Below are 18098 nucleotides of genomic sequence, written 5' to 3'. Positions count from 1 at the left end.
TACTGCTACTAGGTTACTAATATGATTACTATACTGCTACTAGGTTACTAATATGATTACTATACTGCTACTAAATTACTAATATGCTTAATATACTGCTACCTAGTTACTAATACGATTACTATACTGCTATTAATACCGTTACTAATAAGACTGAAATACTGGTACTAATATTGTTACTAATAAGACTGATATACTGATACTAATACTGTTACTAGTAAGACTGATATACTGCTACCTAGTTACTAATACGATTACTATACTGCTACAAAGTTACTAATACGATCACTACACTGATACTAAGTTACTAATACGATTACTATACTGCTACTAATACTGTTACTGCTAAGATTGCTATAACAGTACTGATACTGTTACTAATAAGACTGATACACTGATACTAATACTGTTACTAGTAAGAATGATATACTGGTACTAATACTGTTACTAGTAAGACTGATATACTGGTACTAATACTGTTACTAGTAAGACTGATATACTGGTACTAATACTGTTACTAATAAGAATGATATACTGGTACTAATAATGTTACTAGTAAGACTGCTATACTGCTACTAAGTTCAAATCAAATCAAATCAAATTTGATTGGTCACATACACATGGTTAGCAGATGTTAATGCGAGTGTAGCGAAATGCTTGTGCTTCTAGTTCCGACAATGCAGTAATAACCAACAAGTAATCTAACTAACAATTCCAAAACGACTGTCTTATACACACAAGTGTAAGGGGATAAAGAATATGTACATAAAGATATATGAATGAGTGATGGTACAAAGCGGCATAAGCAAGATACAGTAGATGGTATCGAGTACAGTATATACATATGAGATGAGTATGTAAACAAAGTGGCATAGTTAAAGTGGCTAGTGATACATGTATTACATAAAGATGCAGTAGATGATATAGAGTACAGTATATACATATACATATGAGATGAATAATGTAGGGTATGTAAACATTACATTAGGTAGCATTGTATAGTTATTAATACGATTACTATACTGCTATTAAGTTACTCATTTGATTACTATACTGCTACTAATACTGGTACTGCTAAGATTGCTATAACAGTACTAATACTGTTACTAATAAGACTGATATACTGATACTAATAATGTTACTAGTAAGACTGCTATACTGCTAGTATGTTATTAATATGATTACTATACTGCTACTAGGTTATTAATACGATTACTATACTGCTACTAATACTGGTACTGCTAAGATTGCTATAACAGTACTAATACTGTTACTAATAAGACTGATATACTGATACTAATAATGTTACTAGTAAGACTGCTATACTGCTACTATGTTATTAATATGATTACTATACTGCTACTAGGTTATTAATACGATTACTATACTGCTACTAAGTTACTAATACGATTACTATACTGCTACTAATACTGTTACTGCTAAGATTGCTACAACAGTACTAATACTGTTACTAATTAGAACGATATACTGATACTAATACTGTTACTAATTAGAACGATATACTGATACTAATACTGTTACTAAAAATATACTGTTACTGATATACTGATACTAAGATACTAATACGATTACTATACTGGTACCAATACTGTTACTAATATAACCAGTGTTTTGCTCGTTACTGCTATACTGTTACTATAACTGCTATACTGTTACTAATAAGACAACTATACTGGTACTATAATGATACCAATAAGACAACTATACTGGTACTATACTGGTGCTATGATACTAATACGACAACCATACTGGTACTATACTGGTACTATAATGATACTAATAAGACAACTATACTGGTACTATAATGATACTAATAAGACAACTATACTGGTACTATACTGGTACTATAAGGGTACTAATAAGACAACTATACTGGTACTAATAACACTACTAGACTGGGAATATAGTGCAATGATATTTCTCTTTCCTTTCATTGCTGAGTATGTCTCACCTGTGGTTTCTTGCTGGGAATGGGAGGCAGGGGCTTGGCTCCAAAGGCTCTAGGGACTCCCGGAAAGGAGGGGGATGAGGGGCTGGTGTTACCCAGGAGAGAGGCTCTGTCCCTGGGAATGTTTCTGGGTGGCAGGGGTTTGGTCCTCCGGAGCCTCAGCTCCATCTCATCTGGCCCAGGTCTGAATGGAGAGTTGAATACTCCAGGGCACTTCAGAGGCAGAACAGGATAGAGTGAAGGGAAAGACAGGGAATGTACAGTATCGTGTAACCAATGCATTATCTACAAATACAGCATGGGAGAATAAACAGGAACTTTTTTTTAACACTTTGCCATACACCAGCCATTACTTACGCTTTACAGTATATGAGGAAAAGAGAGTGATTAAATGTTTTGTAAGAAATGACTGTTTGCTAGTGTGTTAATGCTGAGCAAGAACAAAAGCCTGCACGCACAGTGTCCCTCCGGGATTACAGTTGGCCACTCCAGCTATAACTCCGACACAGGGCCAATGTAAATTCACACAGACTAAGAACGTATTGTCCAAGCCCTAGCCTCAGACTTGCATCCCTTCAAATAGAGAGATTGGTCACAGACAGACAGACAGGCCGGGAAACAATAATTATTCACATCGGACTGATCCACTGCTCTGCTTTAATTAGGAGACCAAAGCTTTGAGGAGCTCTGCTAGCTAACTACTATATATGCTAATAACTTCCTTTTTTAGGCCAGACTAGGAGTGGGACTGCCTTGGTGCTACTACTGTTGCCTGGCCACTGAAGAGGGACAGGGCAGGTGGAATGTGTGTGTGTGTGTGTGTCTGTGCTTGCATGTAGCTGCTAGTTCCTGGCCACTGTGGGTAGAGGGACTTGAAAGGTGGTGTAGCATCGTAGCAGGGGGTAACACACTGTGAACCCACCCCGACTGGCCACCGCGCTGCGCTGGGGAAGAGCAATGATATTGACCCCCTGAACAGGGGAAGTAAATCTATGTCAGAGCGGCCACTTGTGTCCAGCGGAGTGGCTGGCGTTAAGGATGAACTGTGGGAGACCCATCCATTTCCTGGTGACAAGGTCAGACAGTGGAGAGGAAAGGAGTCCCGCAAACATATGCACAGCCCACTACCACCCAGAGACACTTAACATTCTCTCTCTCGTCACTCTCATTTTCTTATAGCTATTTCCTTCTACTCTCTCTCTCCCCTCTCATTTTCTTATAGCTATTTCCTTCTACTCTCTCTCTCCCCTCTCATTTTCTTATAGCTATTTCCTTCTACTCTCTCTCTCCCCTCTCATTTTCTTATAGCTATTTCCTTCTACTCTCTCTCTCCCCTCTCATTTTCTTATAGCTATTTCCTTCTACTCTCTCTCTCCCACCTTGTCCACAGCGCAGTGCCACAGAGAGACATAAACTATTTTTTATACTCTTCCACTTTTTTGTTCATCTCTCTTCCACTCTCTTTCCTTCTCCTCTCTCCCGCCATACGCACAGCCCAGCGCCATTCTCTCGTTCACCATGTCTCTCACAATCAGCCTCTTTTATGCCCCATCTTTAACAGCTTCGGTCAAATGTCACAGTTCCGGTCCTTTTCAAACCCAATGATTCCCGGGCAACGTTTGTCATGACGCCCGTGTGAACATCCCTTTTACCGGAGTGGGGGTGATGATGGAACAGGGCCGGTAAGTGGACAGGCGGACGGACACAGACATCAGAATCTGCTGGAAAGATGATGACGAAAAGAGTGTACCAAGGAAATGACTACCTGGTGGAGACACACCCACCCACCCACATCCACACACATTGACCAGCAACACACTACTTCATCTTCATTATGAGCACACCGGGGTGCCAGGAGAAAGAGCAGCCGTGTAAACCTCCCACTCAGCAGATACCTACAGCCGCCTACAACACACACACACACACACACACACACACACACACACACACACACACACACACACACACACACACACACACACACACACACAACTGGACGTGCCCCCTAAATTATACATCCCCTTCTCAATTACTGCCAATGCCACCCCCGCTAAAAGGAACATGAAGGCTTGACAGTGGCAGTGGCTGTCCACATGGCTCTCTGAATTCAGTGTGTGTGTGTGTGTGTACCTGCTTTGTGCTGAGTAGGAAGTGCATCCTCTGAGCCTGGACATTCTTCTCCTGCTCCTCTCTCTCCATGGCCATACGCTCCCTCTCTCTCCTCTGGAACTCTGAAAACTCCTCCAGATCCCTCCTACACACACACACACACACACACACACAGAGGAAATATTGTTTGCAGTTTGTTTAGTGACCATTTACCCGCTTGAGTGTGTGTGTGTGTTTTGTGTGTGTGTGTGCGTGCGCAGATGTGTGTGAGGGAGAAAGACTGAGTACACAGTGATCAGGGATCAGGGAGTTTCTTGCTACAAGTGAATCCCTGATCTCTCCTCTAGCAGGAAACACATGCTTAATGACTCCAATCAGGGCTGAGAGAGAGAGAGAGAGGAGGGGGGGGGGAGTAAGAGAGAGAAAGAGAGAGAGAGAGGGGTAGAGAGAGTAAGAGAAAGAGAGGGAGAGAGAGAGGGAGAGAAAGGGAGGGAGCGAGAGAGATGAAGAGAGAGAGAGAGAGAGAGAGAGAGAGAGAGAGAGAGAGAGTGAAGCCTTCAGCGTGCCAGGCCGTGGGATGATGAATATATTCCATCAGTATAGCCAGGGCGCTCCATGACATCTGCTATCCGAGCTGTCTAAATGGGACACATTAAAAGCCCATACGCAATCTCATTTTACAATCACACACTGTTACTGTGTGGGGTAATAACTTAAGGGGAATCGGAAACAATTACTAAAACATACACACGCGGGCACGCAAACACAACGCACAGCGCAGTCAAACAGGCGCACACACAAAACGGACATGACAATGCGCGCCCACACACACACACACACACACACACGCAAACGCACAAAGACATTAGACTAAAAGAAAAGCCCATCCAATTCATCAGAAAGCGCGAGAAAAAAAAGGTAACCATTGCTCATCAGGCTTTCGTTCCCAAGCTGCTCTCAGTTTTCAATTATGTGCTCACAAAGGAGAATATTCATACCGTCCTAACGTAAGGTTACACACACCGCCGTATTGACATTTAAAAATCACCACCATTTCCCTGTGCGTCGCAGCATTTTCATTCCTCCCTCCACACAAGATTAAATGACAAAATAAATGAAATATGCAGAGTAGCGTGGCCCCCATTTGGCCACCTGGTGAAGGGGAAATTGCTTATTAATGTGAAAAGATGAAGTTGTGGGACAGTCTGTTTCAGGTTTCTCTCCCCTCTCTTTTTCCGCCATCTCCGGCCACCGGTGTGTGTGTGTGTGTGTGTGTGTGTGTGTGCGCGCATCGCTGTATGCTGGTGGCTGTGTCGGTGACCTTTGTCTCCCTATATCCCAGGTTTATTATTAATTGCGGTGTAGTGGACAAAAGCCAAACAGATTTGTAACGGCTGAAGGGACCTCGATCTGTGTCACGGCTGAGCAGGAGAACATACAACCCTCATTACTTCTGATGTTCATGGGGAGGTGGGCGGGGGGGTTGGGAGGAGCACGGGAGCAGCCCAACACGCGTGACCTTTCCGTGTCCTCAACACTCAACTCACACAGGAGAGAAGTTCAGTCCAAGCTGGGCAGAAGTTAGGCGGGAACACTTTTCTAGGGGTTGACCTCTCTTTTAGGAAAGTTGTCTCGTGCTCAACTTAAACTGTCGAAGCACATTAATGATAGTTAGCAATTAAGGAAAGCAAAATCAGATAGGAGAGAAATATTACAGTGGTCAGAGTGTACAATAACGTAGTTGTACTAGATGTTCTAGATATTTGTGATATATTCTTACAAATCTGTCTTTTATGAGAATTTGTACTTGTCTGTTAGACATTGTTAATCTTTGTTTTTGTATGTTTTGTGTACATGTCGAGACTGTTAAATCTGCTTTAAATAAAGCTTGACGTGATTTGATGAAACAGGGAACATTTTCATTGTAAAATCATATAGGCCTCTTCGTATATGTATATAAATTACAAAGTATATAAACAAAAAACAGGTCATTAAATACAACATATGAGTATTACATACAACTAATTTACAAAATACTGCTAACAACATTTAACCTGTTTAAAGGGTCCAATAGGATGTCAAGGAAATACTACTTCAATGAAAACATTTCTAAATCAACAGTGTTGGATCCGTATTGGAACACAAATCTCCTTTTTATGTTGTACATGTGAACTGTCAGATCCCAGCAGCTGTTCTGTTGCCCCTGTTGAAACTATGACGATGATGACAGTGTATTACAGGATAAAGACATGCATACGGCTGCTTTACCTATAGTTAAAATCTTGGGGCATAGAGCTGGGTACGGGTAGAGTGGGGTGATGGGGAAATCATAGCCTGGTGCATTGTGGGGTAGCGGGGTGGGGTAGCAGGCCGGCCCGTCCGGCCTCCAGGCCAACACTGGAGCAGCTAATTGGCTCTCCTAAATATTTAATGACTGTACAAGCCGATTGGCTGTTTTAATTGTTCCAATTAAATAATTCAATAGCTGGCAGGGAGGGAATATTCAGCAGTCCATTAACTTCCAGTGTCTGACTCGATATATTGACCTCTGACCTATGACCTCTAATAGAGCAGGCCTCAACCCTGACCAACCTTTAACCCTAGCACGGCAGAGGACACACAACATCATCACCATCAACAGGACAAGTTTACTACAATTATATACAATTATATAGAATCCCAAAACAGAAGTTAACCAGGTTTATTTATTCAACAGATTCCCTCCTGTAACAAGAAGAAACAGAGGATTTCCAGGATGAGGTGTCAACTTCAACAAAAATACCAAACCCCCCAAAAAACTGAAAAAAACACAAAAAAGTGATGACAACCAAAAGCAATATTTTTTTCATCACTTTCCTTCCTGTAAGCGAGGTACTTCCTAACGAGTCAGTGACTGAACTGGAGAGCAACAGACTTTTCACACGGAGACAAAAGCCAGTGTGTACGTGACCTCCTCTACACCCCTGGTGTAGAGTCAGGAAGTGTGTATGAGCTAACTGGAGGACCGGTCCTCCCAGATCTCCTTTCATGGATGTCCTTGAGCCGAGAACCGGGACGCCACACAGAGAGTAAAATCCCTCAGCCTCACCACTCCGAGTCCATAAATTTCCCTCAGTCCGCGATGAGTTAAAAGATTTTGCCACGTTAGAACATTACAGAGAGAATTTATCTGATTATGGCAGTAATAATTACCCAGCTGTTTATTGCAGATAGAATAATAATTCATGCAGGCAACAGGCCGTGGTGGCAATGACACTCCGCATTTAGTAAATATGCAAACGGCTCCCTCCTAATTGCCCAGGCTCGCAGGATGCCCTTATTAAGCAGCACAACTTTAAGTGTCTTCCTGACAAGTGATAAATTGTTGTGTTGCACCAACTCTAGTCGCTTGAATTACAGTGGTGCCGAGAGGTCCTGACTTCATTAGGCTATGCAGGAGGGGACAGCTCCATGAAGATGGACACGCTAACATGGTGAACCCCGGCCAGGGGGAGAGCGGGAAGGAGGGAGAGAGAGAGAGCGCGTCGGGCGGTGCGGTTAATGAAATGACACAGATGGTTTTGTATGGGGAGATCCGTCAGTGAGGAGCAGGAAGAAAGAGAGAGAGCGAGAGAGAGAAAGAGATGGTCCTCCCGTCGGGCCGTCTCCCGTCATTGGCATGCCAGGCCAGTCGGCCTGCACTAAATGGGAGCCATTAGTAAAACTTTGAATAATTTATGCAGCGGACAGACAGAGGGGTGGAGGGATGGTGGGAGGGAGTGAGGGAGAGGCGGATTAAAAAGCGGACCTTTGCGGGGTGAGTGATCGGGCAGTGTGAGATCCGAGGGGCCCTGGCGAACACAGAAAGGATATTTTAAATAAACGTGGCGCTGCGTTAATTGATCGCGCCCCAGAAGCACTAAATAAACAAGTGATTAACTGGCGAGAGGACGACCTCTCCATGGAGAGGAGCAGCCAGAGAGGAGGGGCTCAATGGCCGTGTGTGTGTGTGTGTGTGTGTGTGTGTGTGTGTGTGTGTGTGTGTGTGTGTGTGTGTGTGTGTGTGTGTGTGTGTGTGTGTGTGTGTGTGTGTGTGTGTGTGTGTGTGTGTGTGTCTCTGGGAATGATAGACAGGAAAACATTGAGATGGCAACATTGTCCTGACTCTCACCGATATCTCCCACATTACCCACAACCATCTCATCCACTCTCATCCACTCTCACCCACAGCCAGTTTATCACAACACATAGTCTGCCTCCCAACAACCTATTTGGTCTATGAATCAGATCATATTTGGCCTATGAGTCCAGATAAATACTGGTAAATACCGAGGCTGAATATAGGGGAACAGGCCTAATTGAAATCTCGACGTATTTGGCCATTTTGTGTGTCCTATACCTTAAACGGGGAAGCAGGCTTCCAGGTTAAACGTCACAACTGTCACCTACCTGGTGTTTGTGTCACCCTCTCAACACCACAGAACCACTGTGTTTGAGGACTAACAAATGCTCATAAAGATGACAGGTGACGTGTGGGTTGTCGTGCTACAATCTTACAGAGACGTCATGAAAATGCAAATGTCACCAGGTTCTATCGTAACCCATCATGTCCCTGGCTATTCCGCTACACACATACCAGTATAACCTAGGTCTGCTGTAGCTGTGCAGGTGTCTGAGGTGACAAACCTCATTACTTCTCACCAGGCCTGCCTACCTCTGGAGGGAGGGGGGAGTCAGTGATCCGACGAGCACTTAACAAATTTACATTTAATTTTAGCTGAAGCCTTAAGATATTTTTACCCCCCCCACGAAAATATATTAGCGTCATTAAAAAAATGTGACTTAAACGTACATTTTTTAAATATATTTTTTTACTGTATAAAATAAACGATGGCATCTTTTTCGGCCCCTGGAGCCTAGCATGTTTTATTAATGACAGAGCTCTCGCTGAAAAAAATCACAGGCACATTTTTTTTCATTTCGTCACGTCGTTCGCTGGCCACCCAAGGCACTTCTGAATACTTTTTTTTCTCCTTCAGGTTACCGGTACACATGTATAGCGATCATACTCTCCGCCTCTAGATTAATCAGATCAATTCATCTCTGCCCAAGCACCCAGAGTGAATTCCTGTTAAGCATAAAGTCTGCTCCATGTTAACTAATAGGAGTCTCTTGGTGCCACGATACACATTAACATAACACCCAGACCTTCTCAGACTTTCTTTCACACGACAAAGACTGGCCAATAGGAAGAGTGATGTAGCACTCTGTAAAGAAAACACATCTATTCCAATACCCTACAACTTATCCTCCGAAATAAATATACAAACTGGAATAATGAATGCATAATTGGGTATGTTCTGAATCGACTGAAAAAGGGATAGAGAACTCACCAGAGACATTTGTATAGTACATAGCTCGACACGGACTATTTATCTCTGTTAATATCTCTGGTATGTTACCTACTATAGACTGTAGGCTTCTATCAGTCCTCTTAATGTATAGTACCTAATCTGTTTGTTTTTGCGGGCCAGTCCCTCCATGTATCGCTTGCGTGCGTAGTAGTTATGGCTGTATTTCCTCACGCAGTAACCTCTCCACCTCTGCTGTATCTGTCAGAGAAAAACACAGCAACACACATCTATAGTTAACTTAACAATCCACCAGTTAGAATGGGATGGGACCGAACTGACCATTTTAGTGTCAACATCACTACAACTGTTGATCTTCAGAAAAACAGTTTTTTTTTTTTTTTATAAAATACAACATTATGCAAACTGGACTGGCAACACTTGCTTTAGAGGTCCCTTGTATTTATGTCAGTTTGACTTGACACACACACACACGTACGCATGCACGGTATGCACGGTATGGACGCACACACGCAAACACCCACACACAACGAGTGTGCCCCTAAGCTGGGGCCAGATCTCTAAACAGAGGGGAGTGGATGTCCTTCACTCTAATTAAAAGATTAAACAATAGCAGGTAGAAGAATTATCAGAAGAGGGGAGCCAGGAGAAAAATAAATAAGACCAAAATGAGAATTGCGATTGATCCGCAGTCAATAGATCATTTTAAATAAAGTAATTGCCCGGCTCGCAACTCAAAGTTCTTGTTGACCTTTTTTTGACTAGTGAAATCAATGATGCATATTGGCCGGGTTAAATCTAATCAAAAGTCTCGGGCCTCTTGTAAACACTGTTTTCTATTAACGTGCTAATACATTAGCCTCCGCTAGAGCGACGATGATAAAGACATCGGAGGAAGAGGAAGAAAAAGGACTAGAATAAAAATTGATTGAAAAGGAAGTGCCACAAGGGGATTCAGAGATGATTGTATCTTTTTTCCTGGTCAATGAGAGGCGGTGGGTGGATATGTCCTTCACACACACACACACACACACACACACACACACACACACACACACACACACACACACACACACACACACACACACACACACACACACACACACACACACGCACACACACACACACACACACACACACACACACACACACACGCAGAGTGAGAGACTGAGTTTATCACACACAACATACTCTGCGCTGGTCCAAAGTTTACTACACTTGTGCATGCAGCTTTTTCAGTGGGCCCTTTTGAAAATTGCGTCTACGGTGTTTACTGAGATGCTGTTTTAGAATCATCTACATTGAAAATGTTGTGACATTTTCATGGGTAGTGTGTCCAACCCGCGTCTACGGTGGGTTGGACACACTACCCATGAAAATGTCACAACATTTTCAATGTAGATGATTCTAAAACAGCATCTCAGTAAACATGATTGTACTACATGTTGGTGTAACTGTCGCTTGTTTCTTCTAGATCCCTCTCATCAGTTGGTGGGCTGGTGATTCACTGCATTGATTCGACCAGGTTTAAACCCGACTTCATCGTGATGTAAGAAGGTAGAGAAGAAAACAACTCAAATATGAGAGTTGCTGATATGGTCAGCAGTGTACAGTACATGTAAGTTTAAATCTTCCCACTTACAAATACAATCATGTAGTTACGTAAAACATATATTTTTTTAAAGAAATGAATATAAATTAAAACCAAAACATTAGCACGAGGCCCTATTTGTTTCATTTGAGGATAACATTTTGTATCATTTGAATGACTAGTAAACGCACACACACTTAGGCCTTTAAAGACCCCCCAGCATTTTTACAATAATCCTTCCTTTTTTAAAAATGTTTTATTTGATCAGATTTTGACATCCATTCAGATTCCTGAACGTATGACATGTTTTACAGGAGTAGTAAAGCAGGTCTATCCTGCTGCGAAGCTTCTGTTCTCCTCTAAGTGCCGACATGACCTTTAACCTTTGGCCCCGTGACCTCAGGCACTTGGTCAGACCCAGATGGCTGCATGTAACATGAGCCTGACTAAAACACTGGGCCTGGACTTCTTTATGTGTTTGGATAACTGTCTGTCATAAAACTTTTCCTCAAATTTCAGCGGTTTCAGCGAATGTCCAAACAACTCACTGGTAATAGGCCCTTGTTCAATAAAGCAGAGAATTTTGTGGGCTTATAAAAAAATCTTTAACAATTTCACTTGGGGTGGAAAAGAGCGGCTATATGGAATTGTAAAATATAAGGTTTCAATGCGATATCCTCGCATAAAAGTGCCAAAGCGTCACTCAAATGCAAAGGCTTTTGATTTATAGGTTGTGTGGTAGGAGTTGTTAAACTGGTCAAATGGGACTTATGACGATATGGGCCGTGACAGAGAGATCTGCTCTAGAGGAAAAGCCAGCAGAAAAGTTTTTAAATCAGATATTTGTCACAGCTTAGCTTAAAATGCTAATAATAAGGTTTAACATGCTAACTTCTCTCCTGACTGGTTTAGCATAACTGAGTACAGCTCTTCCATTTAGTTTCAACATAAATGCCTGTGCAAAAGGGTACAATATAATTTCAGAGATTTTTCTGCCATTGAAATCCTTGGACCTAAGTGTTTTTTTGGGTCGCCCAAGTCCAAACCGTGTTAATTCATTTTCGGGATGGAAAAATGCTTTCATCATTAACTTAAACGACTGAAACCACATATAAAGTACGTAGAAAAGATAATGGACCTATATATTTTTTAAGAATATAATCTTTGAGAAGTAACAATTACCAAGATAAAAGCTAAACAGTCAGGGACAATTGAAAATTCCAAAAACAATGAATTTAGCAGTATAGATTTTCTTATTATGTTTGAGCAAAATAACACATAATTGCTGGAAATAAGCTTTAAAGCCACAACATTTTCTCTCAGCTGCATGGCAAAATAGAATTGCAGGAAATTTGCGTTAAAACTTCTCAAATTGGTCTCAGCTTAATGGTAGACTCAGTGAAATGATGTTGCCACGGCTCCCATACAGTCACGCAGTATCTGTGGTTGTGCACAAGTTCGCTTCATGCTGTTCACAGCGTGGTAAGCAGGGCACCAAAACAGCAGAGAAGTTGAGCCTCGGGCTTCGACGCTCTTAATTGTTTGCGTAAATTGACCCACTATACCGTTTACTTTCTGCATCTACGTCAAAATCGCTGAGTCTACCTTTAGTAGAGAAATGTGTCGAATTGCAGTGAATCGGCTCAAAAATGCTAAAATGTCGCTGCACCGCTAAAATGGAGGTGTCCAAAATGTTCTCTAAGATTCAGCAGCGCCGACGGGACGACCGCGTCCCCTGCCACGCCCCTGCCACGCCCCTGCCACGCCCACCACCTAAGACCCTTTTTGATCCGGAAAAAGACCTGAATTTAATTTAAATAGGATTGTCTGATCACAACTGCGTATTAAAATCTAGACTAAATGTAATAAGAACTTTGCCCATCCAATGCAAATGAATACTGATAACATTCCATTAGAATCAATTCCTGTATGGTATATAGGTAGAAGTAACCCCCCCCCCCCCCCACACACACATAGGGACAGAGACACTGGTGGTAAAATGAAGCAGCACTGCAGAACTATTCGTGGGGATCACATTGTGAGACCAGGGGACTCTCCATTTGCTAAAACAGACAGTGTGATATTTACCCTGACGGACATCTCGTGGTAGAAATTCATCTTCATGATAAAATATGCGGCCTGGGAACAAAAGGAGAGACAGCGTTACATCTCTGTCGCCTTATCCAGGCTCTCTGATCTGTCCTGAGCAGCCCGGAGATAAAGAAGTCTTTATACCTTATACATAATAAGTCTCATAGACACCACGGAGAGAGAGAGAGAGAGAAAGAGAGAGAGAGAGAGAGAGAGAGGGAGGGAGGGAGGGAGGGAGGGAGGGAGGGAGGGAGGGAGGGAGGGAGGGAGGGAAAGAGTGTGTGTGCGTGCACATGCAAGCTTGTGTCTGTGTGTGTGTCGAGGGAGAGGGAGGTATAAGTCAGACTTTGTATTGAGGGGACGGGGCTCCTCTCTTAATACATAATGCAGACAAGGCCAAGAAAATGTATGGTAGTCAAGCTGGGAGCTAATGGAGATGTATGATGGTCCAGCGCTCTCCGCTGGGTTTGATAACCAATGACGCTCCAGCCAGGATAGACTAACAAAGGCCAGAATATTCACACGGCTCGCCTCACGCCTCGTTCCACTGTGCCCAGACCACTGGGGGCACATTGACAGGAGCAAACTTGAGAGAACTATATAAAAGGAATTCATATCTCAAACATGTCTCTTTTTAATAACGACATAAGAAAGAGGGAACGCTCAGGGAGGAAGACAAAGACGTGAAAGACGAGAGGAAGTTTGGCCTAATGCGGAGATGAGAGTTCAGAGGGAAAAATAAGGGTGATGGTTTTGAGTCATGTATAATAACTCTGCAAAGTCTGAACTCATAAAACGTTGTTTTGGTCATTTTGAGAGATTCAATGAGATTCTGTTTTTTTTCAGATACTGTGTGTGTCTGGTGACATGTCCTTTACCTAACATTAAATCAGGGTTTATCCCCAGATTCCAGCTTGTGAAAGCTTCCCAAATGTGCCTGGCAGTTATGCTTTACCAAACAGTCAATTTAGGAGGTGATAAATAGCTGTTGTGATTTGTTTACAAAACTCAATCCAGAGAAAATTATTCGTGAGAGCAGTGGGGATTGGATTTTGTATCAACAATCTGTTCAATTAAGAAGCAGTTGGAGCTAATCTAAACCCTCCCACCATCCCTCCCTCTTTACCCTCTTCCTCTCTCGTTTATGCATTCCAGAAGCGATAGAGCCGCAATTCCATACCATATGACTTCGTATTCCTAAGTGCTAATTTCCAAATGTGTAATAGGTGAATTATATGTCTTCAGGTCAGAGTTGCAGCTTCTGAATATAGCAATTGAATTTTAATGTATGCTATCATAACATAATCAATATATCCGTAGCATTTCAGCAGCTAACGTACCTTCACCATTTGTCTGAAATGTGCCCTTGCTGTGAATCCTCGCCATATCTTCTGAATAATGGTGGCCTTCCTGTGTAGGTGACTGGGAGAAATGGTCATGAAAACATATGCTTTTACAAAGAAGAAATATAAAGACATGAATGTGTTGGTATAAGACAATATGGGATATACTATGTACAGTATGTGGACTAGTATTTCGACTTGCCGATAATCTGCAGAAAAAAAGGAAAGGGAAAGAAACATGTAAAAATCTGTATTTTGGTTGAGTTGAAAGGTCACGATAAGAGATAGTCCACCCCCCTGCACACAGGACAATGCACAGCAACCTTTACTTAAGGCTTTTCAATTATGTCCAGCGATCATGGCTCCCAGAGCAAGCGGACATTTGTATTCATCATCAAACATACTCTAAATACAAGTCTACTGCGATTCCAGCCTCAACGAGGCCATCAATTTCCAAAAGGCCATTTATATGCCCAGAAAATCAATACTTATAGGGGGGATATGGTAACCCTGGAGTTGCACTTAAGAAGCTCAAAATGTGGCTAATTAGCCACTTAACACATTGATCAATTAACTAAAGTAATCTGAATTTTAACCTGCAGTCTGGAGGTTTGTCAGCTGACCCTGCAAAATGGTGTTAGGGTCACAGTACAAGGCAGAGAGTGGAATAGGCCTTTATTTCCCTCAGCCATTTGCACATCTCTATAACACCAAGCTGGGGTCATTTCATACTGTAAAGTGATCATTTAGGTTTTGGGGGGTGGGGGTTCTTCTCAGGGTAATGCGGCTGAAGGTCAATTTTTATTTTGGGGTGAAGAAAAGGTGCAGTGTTTTGATAAAGAATACTACAAATTAGGTGTGTATTCATTCTTTGAAATTGCACGCGTGATAATATGTATAGTTCGGGGGATGAAATTAGGAGTTTGTGTTATAATTATTGTTACAATGTCAAAGTTAATTTATGTACTAGGAAAAACTATTTTTAACTCCCACACACATCTCTTACCTGAGGTAGGACCGCACCTGACATCCCCTGAACCAACTCTGTATTAGGATGGCTGCTTCGTTCTCTCTCTGTCTGTTCTCCTCGGCTATCCTAGACTCACGCCAACACAGCAAATGCAGAAATGTACGAGCATGCATGGTTCAACCAAGTCAGATGTCTGTTCATCATACTATAAAAGGCATCCGCTGTTGTTGTTGTTGCTGTCAGCAAAGCTGCCTGACTAGCTAGCTACCGGTACAGTAGCTAGCTAATGTAAGCTAGCTACAGTAGCTACTTTTTTCCCCCTCTCAACTTTAAAACAGTTACGCTCGCACTGTTAGAAATAGTTCACCGTGTTACAGGGTGTTGGTGACAAGTTAAATGTGCATGCTGCAACTGCTGCATGAACGTTACCTGTTTCTGGTGAAATATTCTTCTTTAATTCGTTCGATCTCATTCTGCAACCTGACCAAACTAGCCATGCTCTCTCCGGACCGAGACGCAAGAGTTTACATGTTCCCTTGACAACGAGAGAGACAACCGTGTTTCCTTATTCGTTTTGCGCGTCTCTACTATGGGGGTGGGAAAGTTATGGGCACCGGGCGATTGTCAAATGTTTTTCTCTTCTCGACAGAGGCCAACTTGTAAGGTAGTCTGGCCGTTGTTTGGCTGAATAAGCACAGGAAAAAAAACATTCGTGGACCTGTGTATTACTAGAGGACGCTGTTGTGTGTGCATTTATTTTTCCACCCTTGCAATTTGCTCTGACTTTGTAGCCTTTGCCCAGCGAATTGTATCAGATGGGGGAAGTGCATTTGAACGTTATATGAAAATGATAGCTATCTATTATCTGAATATTGCAAGCATTGTGTAGGTTACCTGTGTTTTTCAAATAATATGTTTTATCAATTATATTTACCGCAAGAAAATGAAGGTAAATTGATGGATTATTTACTGTATCTGATTTAAATGACTAACATAATACTATATTATTATTATATAATACCTATATTTACCTGCTGTGAGAAAGTAACATGTCACATGGCAAAGGAAGGTGCTGTACAACATATTTTAGATGAAGTCAGGTGTTTTATTTAGGTCTACAGCACGGTGATAGTGGTAGGCAGTTTAATTGACATTTTACAAAATGGACCCAGAAAAATAAGATGCATAAGAACAGCTGGAATACAAACTTTCTAGCAAAACACTCTTTAGTGAACTGCAACTATTTGCCATTGAGCTGCCTGCCTCACAACAAGCATTTAGGCCAACACTGAAAATGGAGGACTGCAGGCAGGTACGAAGTCATACTTATTCTGTTCTCTACAGTCTGTCAGTGCTCTGACGGTTTTCAATCACCACATTGAGCCACTGAACATCTACCTCTGTGGAGAGCGCCTCCTTGGTAACGTTCCCCTTCTCCTTCTCTCTCTCCCTCTCTCTCTGTCTCGGCTCCACTCTCTTTCCCTCGTTTTAAATGCTGACAGATCCCAGGATGCAGAATGTCGGAGTGACGATTGATCTGTCAGTGCTCACCAACTCTCAGCCTGCTCCCATCCCGACGTTATCGCCCCTCATCACAGAGTTATCAGTTTATTCTTCCCCCCTTTCCATCCCTCCCTCCCCTCTCCCTCCTATCCACACGTCAAATATTCTGCCTTGGCAATAGAGGCAAGGTGTCCATCCGCCAGCTTCCTCCCTCACTCCCTCCCTCCCTCCCTTCCTGCAATACAGATAACCAGCGAGGACGGGCTCAGCAAGCGGAAAGACGCAGGCCAATTTGCTGTCCCTCCACTGTGGTGCTGGCCGGTAGAGTTATGGGGAGAAGGGTGACCCCATGGCAGCCAGGCCCATCCATCGGGGGCTGCAGTGGGCTGGCCACCCTGGTAATTGCCCTGGAAGTGTTGTTTTGACAAGGCAGACGGGTGTAAGCCATCACTCCTGGCGCACGTTGATGAGGTGTCACCTGGAGAGGCTGTGGAGAGGCAGGCTGTTTACACGGCGCCAGGTGACCCACTTCTGCCCAGATTGAGACCGCCGGAGATGCAGACACACACCTCAACACCTCCCCAAACAGTGTGAATACAGCCATGTGCCCAATTACACACAGGCACACATATCTTTATATATTATATTGTTCTAACGTTATACAATTATTTTTCATATAACTTATCAACTAACCCATATACACTTTATTTTGCCCACTGTGCCGTAGGCCTGCATTAGGCCTGTGTGTGTAAGCCGTGGTCTTTACTGAGGTAAGGCAGATGAAATAGCCAGCTCCAGGCTAGGGCCACATTGTGCATGTCATTTACCAATCCTCTGGTCACCTCTCACAGCCAGAACACTCATCCTCCTTCCTGCCCATTGTCTCTTAATGAGGGCCACAAGGGCTGGGGCCAGGGTTGCTCATATAGCTGGTAAACACATGCAGGCATACACACACACACACACATAAGTGCACGCATTCTCATATGCACCCATGCACAGACAGACACGGCGCACACACACACACACACACGTTCACACACATAAACAAGTGTGTGCACGCATACACAGACACACGCGCGGCCAAACACTCTCACACAGCTCATTGCTCCCCCCACCCCAGCGCTCACTGTCTGCAGACTGTGTGTGTGTGTGTGTGTGTGTGTGTTCC

General features: G+C 42.9%; 1 protein-coding gene across 1 annotated transcript in view; it reads right to left on the bottom strand.

The window, feature by feature from the left end:
- Positions 1-16166, bottom strand: part of spata17 (spermatogenesis associated 17) — a 54089-nt gene extending 37923 nt beyond the window's left edge. The window contains exons 1-7 of the mRNA XM_020499784.2: positions 15854-16166; positions 15461-15550; positions 14452-14533; positions 13109-13159; positions 9566-9669; positions 4100-4223; positions 1973-2182 (exon numbers count right to left, since the gene is read on the bottom strand). Of these exons, the coding sequence (XP_020355373.2) occupies positions 1973-2182; positions 4100-4223; positions 9566-9669; positions 13109-13159; positions 14452-14533; positions 15461-15550; positions 15854-15921 (729 nt within the window). The 5' untranslated portion in view covers positions 15922-16166. The remainder of the gene's footprint in view (positions 1-1972; positions 2183-4099; positions 4224-9565; positions 9670-13108; positions 13160-14451; positions 14534-15460; positions 15551-15853) is intronic.
- Positions 16167-18098: the final 1932 nt, after the last annotated feature.

Source organism: Oncorhynchus kisutch, linkage group LG14, assembly GCF_002021735.2.
Source record: "Oncorhynchus kisutch isolate 150728-3 linkage group LG14, Okis_V2, whole genome shotgun sequence".
NCBI classification, from domain to species: domain Eukaryota; kingdom Metazoa; phylum Chordata; class Actinopteri; order Salmoniformes; family Salmonidae; genus Oncorhynchus; species Oncorhynchus kisutch.
This window is presented reverse-complemented; position numbering and strand designations above follow the sequence as displayed.